This window comes from Orbicella franksi, chromosome 2, assembly GCF_964199315.1.
Source record: "Orbicella franksi chromosome 2, jaOrbFran1.1, whole genome shotgun sequence".
Taxonomy (NCBI): domain Eukaryota; kingdom Metazoa; phylum Cnidaria; class Anthozoa; order Scleractinia; family Merulinidae; genus Orbicella; species Orbicella franksi.
Window position 1 is genome coordinate 16,589,512 of NC_138146.1, and position 10,000 is coordinate 16,599,511.

Here is a 10,000-nt window from a genome sequence, read left to right on the forward strand (position 1 = left end):
TTTGAGGTCTCTGCATTTTCCCAAACTTCAGATATTTGTCAAAATGTTCTGTGCAAATTTACCAAGCCCAGTATGGAGCTGCCATTTTGGTGAAGCTCTGTGCTCCACCAACATGGCAGCCAAAAATCAGTGTAAACATCTGAAACTTCGAGGAATATCTTAACTTTGGGACAACACACACCTTAAATTTGGAGAACTGTCTTCTTTATTTATCTTCTATAATATCACAATTTCTTGACTTTATCCACTGAATGGTTTTTGATTTTATTTTTTATTGCATGACAATGCACACTCTCTATACACATATGACCAAGCGAGTGAATGCAAACTAGGGGTACAAAGGGTTGTAAATTTGTCAATTTTCAAGGGTAAAATAATACCTGACTTAATGTAAAGGTCCCCTTTCTGGTGCTAATATTGATTTTACACTCAATTGGTTTTAACTCTTAAGCCATTGAACATTTTGGCGAAGGGTCTACACTTAAATACCAAAATGTCTCAAATGTCTCTTATTTTTAATTTCTCATGACAAAAAAAAAAATTGTCCAACCAGACTGGCTTTTTGCCAGGTCAAAACTTGTCTTTGGCCTGACAAATGACCTGCTTATGGCCAAAAATTATTTGCAGGCTTGGCATATATTCTATACTGTGACAGGGTGAAATTTTAAAAGGAGTTCACTTAATGCATATTTCCTTATTATAAAATGAAAATAATATTAGTTTCCTTTTTTACTGGCCAACCAATCTATCTATGTCTTCTTTTTTCACTTAAATATGCCAAAACCTTGAATGAACCTCACACATGAATTAATTTTTTACTTGGCCTTAACAAAATAATAAATTGTGGCATATAGACAGCATATATTTAACTGTCACAGTGTGACATAATTTTTAAAAGCAGTTTCCTTACCTAATGCATATTTGCTTAAATTTAAATAATATTAGTTAATGCCTAATGTTTCAAAGATATTCGGCGATTGACTTCAAGACATGAGTTGTCTTACTAGGATTAAAGTCTTTTCTTTGTGACTGAGGAACTCCTTCTTTCCTTACCTAAATATGCATATTTGCTTAAATTTAAATAGTAGTTAATGCCTTGCTTTTAGAATACTTGGCTTTTGAATTCAAGACAGGAGTTATCTTACAGGGATCAAAGTCTTTTCTTTGTGACTCATACGAGGAACTCCTTCCAGTTTCCTTAACAATATCTTAGCTGCTGGTTGGTGGTGATAGGGAGGCGGGGATTTACAGCCTGAATATGATCATTTTTAGCACAATCATATCATACTTCACTCCTCTACTTTGATTCAAGAAATGCTGTTCTGGATTGTAATTGGGCTACAGTTCAGGTCTTCTTATTTTATACCAGTCAGGTTGGTGTGACATCCTTCACATTTGTGATTATGCTTCTACGGTGCCGACCAGTTTGAATAACAATCCTCAAAAGAATGTTCAGTTTAATCCAAAGATTTTAGTTGACTGTGGATTAATGTATGGACGAATAGGAACTGTAATTCCATCCCAGGTATCTATCTCATGCGAACGCTGGTTGTAGATCACAAGTTGTTTCAAATCCAAATTGAGGTAAAACAACAATAAGTCCCCACACTGCCAGCTGCTGATAGTGCTTACAATGGCAGACGAATTTGGATAGTACTTATTGCCGTCACTCCAGCGCCAAGTGCAATGACCATTGGTGACACCCACCTCAAAGAGCTTTGGGTCAGCAGATCGTCTTAACTTGTCAGGTGCTAGAATTCGAACTTGCCAAGAATGCCGGCCATGACTGAACCAACATCCTGTGAGTGACTCCTTGTCTTGGTGGTCAACCTCTGGTGGAAGAACAGCACATTGAGGGTTGAGAATATAGACTGAAGGTTCCACCTTCCAGGGTACTGGCTCCCCTGTAATGCAATGTCCTGCCACTGAGACCTGTATGGTGTGGGTGCCCATGACACTGGGACAATAGGAGAAAGTGTGGTTATCTGTTTTACTCCCCATGATGACATTCTGAAGCTCATTATCACCAGGGGGCTTGATCTGTACTTTCACTAGATTTACCCCGACTTTGGTTGCCCTTGCCAGGTCATCCATTGCCATGACAACAAAGTAGGACCTCTGTTGGCATCTAGAAGTGAACATCTCTCCATTCTTTCCTCCAAGCATGCTGAGGACATACTGATCACCCCCTTGATGGTCTTCATCATTGACACGTGCCATCTTGTCAACAATAGCGTCAACGGCTAAGGATTTGTCAACTTCTATGCCAAAGTTGTTGGTGCGGCACGGTTTCCACTGTAAAGCAACTTCGTTAAAATCAGGCAGACAAGAAAGCTGACTTTTCATAGTAATCAATTCCACATCTGATATTTGACCCAGAGCATGTTCAGTGTATTCTACACCTCTCCTAATTTCCTCATGAGCAAGGGTTAAGGTTTCCATCTGAGTTTGAAGCTGCTGAACTTTCTTGTCACGCAACACTGCAACATCTCTTTTCAGTTGGGCACGTTTACGCTCCAGTGTTGCTATGTTTTGATCAATTAGATAATTGATTTCTCTCTCTGCTTCGGAAGCCCGCATCTCCACTTGCTTCTTCATTTCTCCCACCCAAAAAATCGAGCCATGAAGACCAGTTAGTTTTTGCTTTGTGCTGTCAAGGCTTTCTTGGATAGCTTGCCGTTCCTTATCACTGGCCTTTTGAATGGAGAGGTACTTGTGATTCCTGTGATGTTCTCGCACAACACAGTTTCTACATACTATGTCTCCACAAGTTTGACACAAGAATTTAGTGACCTCTGTTGGATGCTCTTTACAGAATGGAGGACTTGCTGGAGGAGAAGGAATATCTTCCTGCATTGTATCAGTTTCTTTATCTGGCGAACTGATGTGTTGTGTTGTTCCAAATCAATCCAAACTTGTTTTCCCTATATATCTCAGCCACTTATTTCAACAGATCTGCCAAGATAAAAGATAAATCATAGCAAAAGATAAGTAGCAAGCCTCAGAATAATGAAGGAGTTGTACATAACCCCTCCCAACTTATGATAACAGCATACAGAAACCAAACAACAAACCTACTGTTACGATTTATCCTGACTTAGAAGGGAGGTGTGGTTGTTGCCTAATGGTTAGTGCGCTGGACTCTGATTTAAGTACTCCTCATTTTAGCCCTGACCATAATATTGTGTTGTGTTCTTTGTTCAAGACATTGGTATTGGCAAATTAAATGCTTGCCAGGGGAGGGAGGGGGTATCCTGTAACAGACTTGCACCCTAACCTAACTCCTTATATTTGCTTCATGCTGCTGAAGGCAAAGATAAGTACCAGGCCTTGTTGATCTCAGCTGGAAGCACTAAAAATTTATTTGAGAATGAGAAATAAGCATATCATGTTTGCCTGTGGTGAGGTCCACAACTGCTTGTTAATCAGGAATCAGGAAAAGTGTCCACCTACTCTACAGGAAGGCACATGACATGAAAAAGGATTGAGTAGGACCTCACTGGGTCAAGTAGTTAAAAGCTGATTAACTCTTATCTGAGACAGTTTTTTGAGATTCAAGTTTCTTTCATTAATAAATAAAGTGTTTTTTGCGGAGTTTGAGATTACCGGTAGTTCTGTGCGTATCGAAATCAAAACTGGAGGACAGAAATATCACTGAAACATTATAAGACAAAAGTCATAAATGAAATTAAATCAAACTTCACACTAATCCTGGATTAGTTTAAGTGTGCTTTGAACAACAAGGCCCAGCTGGAGTACAAATTAAATGATTGTCTTGTTCTAAAATTAGCCTTCCTTGTGTGAGTGATATCTATGTTCCTGACCTGCTGCACGATAAATCTCATTAAAATATGTAAATTTAACTTCTGCAACAACACTGGTGGTGTTTGTTTAGATTTACTGAAAACAGGATCACTTAATATATGTAATCTTAGCTCTACATCATTAATTATGCACAACCGTGCTTTCGTTTTCAATTTAAAACCAATTCTATGTATTGGCTTGCCTGTTAACCATAGCACTCAATGTGCGAGATATGTTCAAAATGTAGATCTCTACCTCTCCATATAACTTAAGCCAAATAAATAAGATATATAACTAGTTACAGAAGTTCAACTTAATTGATGAGCTTCCTGATTCAGCCTGTTTCCAAAGCAAAAAGGAAACATGTTATTATGAAAACAAATTGATTTGAATATATTAAGATCAGACTTTATCTGATCACGACAAATATTTCGCAAGGTTTTCTACAGTAAGTGTATTGATGAATATGTTTCACGGCTCTCAGATATATTTCTGGCGTGTAAACTGGTAATCTTGGTCCGTTCTTGACTATTAGCCACCACTGGATTTGGAAAGACATGTCTGACGGAATCCCGTGATGAAAGCACTTTGGTCGAAGAAAACGATCAACACTAATAAACATCTTCATTTCAGTTTGCCCTACGGCAATACTAACACGCGTCACGCAAGCGAAATCAGTTCGCAGGCTATACTCACAATGAATCTCAATCCATCCTCTTGCCAAATTTAAAGGTCTGAATCTTCCGTCATCTGTGAGGGAAATGAGGTCGTTCACGTCTAGCTCGATTTCAACATGGTCGATCGCTAGGGATCAACAATTTCAGACAAGGAGTTTTCTTCCACCGTATTTAAATTTATTAAATTAAAAAAAAAAAAAAATAGAAACATGATCAGTTCTTTCGCATTTTTTCGAATTAGAACGATAAAGGTGACCATGGTGTTATTGAAGTCGTGATGAAATATTTGTGGGAGTGCTGGGGGTGTGTGCGGAGGTGCGTTTAAAATTTGCTAACAAAGCGCAAACTATGATCTTGTTCGTTCTTGTTATATACATGGCAAAATAAAAGATTTTAGAATTGTGTTCTCATGAAAAATTACTTCTGGTTACGACAAAGCTAAAATGGAAAAAAATGTCGCCCTTCGATATGCTAAAGCGAAAAATTATGGTAATGAAATAGACAACAACTATCTGTTTCATATTCATAGCCTTTGGACAATTTGAAAACGTTTTACGTTTGTCTCGGTCGAGCTTAAAAGGTGAACCCTCTTTTGCTCAAAACTAACTAATTATAGTTCTGTAGCACCAAGAGAACTGAAAATCTTTCGTTTAAATGCAGTCACCACAAAAACTAGCACGGCAAGAAATATATTACACGGCATACCCGAGGCTTTAACACTCGGCTGTTGACGCCATCAGTTCATATCGAAATGCAGCCTTTCCAAAATAACTCGCTAAATTGACTCCTTTTAGTGTTGAATGTGTTACTCACCGTGCAATTTCGTTAAGATTTCGGTAAACATAAATCGAGACAGAACTTTTTTTTCCAGACGAAATTTGACAACGAACAACAACCTCGCTTAATATTACATCAGATCACACCAACTCTGAAACGTGCTTTGTCTTCGTAGGCGGAAGTCGAAGAACGTCACTAAACTCGAGGAAAAACAATAAAAGAAATACTTTTACCTGCTAATTAGCAAAGGCTGTGGAAATGGCCATGTTCCACTCGAAAGTCTGAGAAACGCTGCTGGATGTTGTACCTGTGGTCAACTTGTGTATGTGTCAACATGAATAAATAGCTCTCAGTAGGAGGGACTGGGTCTAGGCTGGTACGTGCTGCATGCGAATGTTTCCTTGTCACGTTCATATGCATATTTTCATCATATTTGAGACAACGTTGTCGAGTGGAAGGCTAAAGTAAACAATTTTAAAGCAGACGAGACTGCTACCTCTAGGGAAGAGGGGTGGTTGGGGCAAGAGGAGTGGAGAGAATTCCGACAGATACATTAAACACCTGACGAAATGGCACCATGGGTAAGAGTCGGTGTGATATAAGGGTGTCTGTAAGGGTTAACCCTTACAATTATTGAGAGCCAACCACTGTTGAATCAGTGATATTAAGGCTAACCTGAGCGCTATTTAGGCTAACCGTAGTGCCATTTCGACATTTCGTGTTTAAAACGAGCCCCAAGAAAAGTTCTTAAAATTGTGTTTATATTGTGAACCAATATTTCCATGATAAAAGCTTACTAGTCAGCTACCAGACCATGTCGTCTGGCTGACTCTAATCCCCTTAATCCAGCTCTGTATTACTATTTAATAACACCAGTTCTTTGTTAGGTTTCCACTTATCATCTGAAGAAAAGGAACAGTATTTTTAAAAATAAATTTTTCTTTGGCACGTGCACGCGTGATTGGGTAACGAAATGTGAAATCTCGGGCGTAAAACGTTCTGTTCTGTTTATGTGCCCCCAGTATGTACAGCTTGCCTTAAAATTCATGATTTGTAAATATGCTTTTCGTTGTGAACTAAATACGGGTCAATTGAGAAAAAATTATTAAAATTCAAAGTCTTAATTTAAAAATATTATTTTTAATTCAATTATCAAGTGTGGTATGCTGTCCTAGGCCAAGAAACAATGTTTTATCACGGTGTAGCTTTTTGCTACCGCGGGTAAACCCTCAAACACCACTAGGCCCAAGTTATAACCGCCTGCTACATACACATCTGGAAAAATATGGAGAAGTCGTATTGCAGTTTGACTCGCAATATAAACAGCTTCTTAATGTCTAGTAGCCTTATGTTTGTCCAATCCCGGGAAATTTTTGTCGCAAGATTTGATGAGGCATCTTTCACTCATATGGTAAAAATGTAACGCGGGTTAATTAAATTTTAAAAGTATTTGACTGACTGGGAGTTATCATATAGAAAGTTCTTGGAATTCGATCAGGATGAGGTTTATACAAATAAGCACAGCATCAAACATGCTTTACCTTCAACTTGTGACGAGATCTGCTCACAACAACTGGTGGAAGTTGTCTTTGGCGTTTTAAAAGTCTACCTTAATGATAGCGAACAAAATCCACCTCTTGCCTTGTAGCTAGTCGGGATTTTGTTGTAGTTTGCGGCTGGCGGCCGGTTAATTGGAAAAACCGTAAACGAAGTGCCACGCTGAGTCCGTTAACAGGATTATCCGGGATTAGTTGTTTTGTTTAGAAATTTTTTGTGCAGGCTTTGACCCTTTTCATAAATGGCTGCCAATTTAAATTTCTTTTGTATGCATTTAAATTAGCGTCACTAAACTCGTTTGGGAGTAAAAATTCTTTTGAATTATCAACTCAAAAACGAGGTTAGTCAGGCTAATTTTAATACTTACAAAAGAATTAATAATTGGCAGCCATTTATGAAAAGGGTCTATTGTGTAATGTATTTTTTATGACCTTGCGAAATACCAGGTGGGTATGGAGACCACCGGCAGATTGAATTTTAATTATCGCGGCTGACTGCGGAGTTGATCAGTTTGCTGCTTTGTTGAATTTTTGTTTCCTGTAAAGTTTGATTGAAAGTTGGATGACGCGTTTATGAAGACCTCGCAACGGGAGAGTTTTGTTTGTTATTTGTGTGTTTTCCAAACGTCAAACGGTGCCTAGTAAATACAAAGGTTTTTGCGCCAGATTAGGACCATGTGAAAAAAGTGGATCTTTGCGAGGGCTATTCGAATCCACAAAGAAAAATGGGGGGTAGCCACGCATTTTTTTCGAGATAATTAGCCTTGAATCTCAGCAAAAATGCTGACATCAACATTTTTCTGAAAAAAGAGGGAAAGGATAATTCGTCACAAATTTCCTCAGAATTCGCCGTTACATACAGAAAGCAAACACATTTATAAAGATCTTAAAACTACTTGGTAAAAGGTGACATAAAAACCATATTTGGTATGTTTTTAATAACAAAATCGTTGCAATAGCGCTTTTATAGCGACTCTGACAGCCTTCCTCTGGTTCAGCTAAAATACATTCTAAATAGCTTTTTCTCAAAACCAGTAACTGATCAAGTGTTGAATAGGCTTGCCACTTTCATTTCATAACATAAAATGTAGGGGTAACCAAGCGTTTTTTAAAGTTATTCATCTTTTTTGAAAACTTTTCCGGTGCCCGTGACATTTTTTCTTGTCACCTCCCCAGTTGAAAAAAAAGAAAAACATTTGCGTGTGTCGCACTTGTTTTGCGCGAGCACGACGCCATCTGCAGGTACATCCAGGTACATGCATGTTTACTACTGGATTTCAGTATAATTTTCGACAGATAACAGCTAGTTTTTCAGCTGGAAGCCGTTAACAGTTAGTAGTTAACTATACGCTTCTATTATTCTGGTATTCCTGGTTTTAGTACAGGTTCATTAAACTTGATTTGGTCACAGCATGGATAGTCTCTCATCCATGGTTACAGTAGGAAAATTTTGCTTTCATTTTAGTCGCGTACTTGGTAGCGTAGTTGATCACGTCAATGCCAACCCTAGCGCGCTCGTGTAGCCTTACGTGATGCGCAAAACGTGTGCGCACTAACAATAGGCCGATTTAGCAAGAGAACGGGAACGTCACTTGACGACGGCACGCGCAGTACATATACCCAAATTTGGTCAAATTAGAACAGAATCCAGGTTATTCCGCGCGACCTGCAGTCGTCATCTGACGTTCCCGTCCTGTTGCTAAATCAGCCTAATGTAGGCACCGTCCTTAACAACCATCTGTTAGTGTTTTATTAATGCTGTTGCATGTACTTGATTATGGTCGTGAAAAGGCAAAGGAAGAAGAAATAAACCGGATAAATATCTTGGCTAAATACTACAAGAAGATTGAAAGAAGTAATAAATAGAAAGATAGAAAGCGGGGAAGGGGGGTGCATAGCAATTTTTCTAAGCAAGAGTTTTATTCCAATTTCAAGTTGTGCAAGATATTTTTGGGGGGTTTGTCCGCACAGTTTTATTTTTTTCTTTTACTTTATTTGCAGTATTTGCACGATTTCTCTTTCCCTGTTTCTGTCTCTTTTTTCGCATTCGGGCATCCTCAGGGGGACATCCCCAGGGTATCCCCTACAAGAGGGCCGCAATGGTAGTTGGGAATAGATGAAGTGTTGTTTCTGTTACATAACGTATTAAACCTTGACATGTTTCCTGAGTGAGCGGACATTTTGATATTTCAGTGCTTCATAAAGCACTGAAAAACTCTGATGTCTTTGCGCTTGGCTTCTTTTTGATTTCTTTTGCTTTGTGCTGTTTATTCTTAACAGTCTTCAAGCCATGGCAGGAGAATCTGGGTTGGATATGGACCCGAACAAGTACGGGAACGATGTGAGTAGAACAAGTCCACGTGCAAGTCAAAACGAATCAATTCAATCCATCACTCCACATACATGCCGATTCTTTGAGGTTTTCTGTAAATTCGTAAGCATGACACTCACCAAATTTCCCTTGCTGTGTGACAGTTTGTTCGGGATGACTTCGCGTCGAGAGTTTCAGAACACGGGCGCCACTATTAAGTAGTTTAACTTGAACATACAATATAGGGTCGGAAGCTCGCCAGTAAGCGTAAGCTTAAACGTGTGGTTTTAAAACCTCTGTGAATTACATTAAACACATTTGATGAGGCACTAAAAACGTTAACGTTTTCTGGAAAACAAAGTTAATATACACGTATTATTAATATATCTTCACACGCAACCTATAATAGCCTAGAAGGTTGAGTACATGTTGTCTCATCAGTCACATGTTATTTTTTTGAATAGCAAGCAGTTTATGTCGTCATTTGACTACAGCTACCAGAATTCACTTTGTTTCTCCTTTGTTATTAAACCACAAAGGGGTTTAAATGAAAATTGCGCCAATTCGCTTGAGACTTAAGGCTTTAGATTATTGACTTTAGTTAGGTGCCCCAGTTAGCTAATCGTGACATGTTGGTAAAGTTTTCATTCATTCATTCAAAAAGAAAACACCATCGTGCACCATTCTTGGGGCCACACGAACCTATATAGCCACCCCTGTCCCTAAAAGTGGTGCTTTCAAGAAATACTAAATCATTCAATTGAAACGATGTTAAACTTCATTTACCAATTATAAGCATTTCACCAAACTGCATGAATTGAACAAACCAAACAAGGAAATCTCCATAGACACAGAGGTGATTGTTACCAGTAATT

The 10,000-nt window shown here is 38.6% G+C and overlaps 2 protein-coding genes across 6 annotated transcripts in view; one reads left to right on the top strand and one right to left on the bottom strand.

The window, feature by feature from the left end:
- Positions 1-8,897, bottom strand: part of LOC145478293 (E3 ubiquitin-protein ligase TRIM45-like) — a 10,338-nt gene extending 1,441 nt beyond the window's left edge. Inside the window, exons 1-3 of one of the 5 annotated variants that reach the window (XM_081456262.1) lie at positions 5,492-8,897; positions 4,501-4,554; positions 1-2,955 (exon numbers count right to left, since the gene is read on the bottom strand). The exon at positions 1-2,955 is cut by the window's left edge and continues 1,441 nt beyond it. In XM_081456262.1, the coding sequence (XP_081312388.1) occupies positions 1,453-2,856 (1,404 nt within the window). In that variant the 5' untranslated portion in view covers positions 2,857-2,955; positions 4,501-4,554; positions 5,492-8,897 and the 3' untranslated portion in view covers positions 1-1,452. The other 4 variants (XM_081456261.1, XM_081456260.1, XM_081456258.1 and 1 more) reach the window with 4 other exon arrangements.
- The window catches only part of LOC145478295 (protein PBDC1-like), a 19,947-nt gene that overhangs the window by 2,179 nt on the left and 7,768 nt on the right, over positions 1-10,000 (top strand). The window contains exon 2 of the mRNA XM_081456263.1: positions 9,095-9,155. Within this exon, the coding sequence (XP_081312389.1) occupies positions 9,095-9,155 (61 nt within the window). The remainder of the gene's footprint in view (positions 1-9,094; positions 9,156-10,000) is intronic.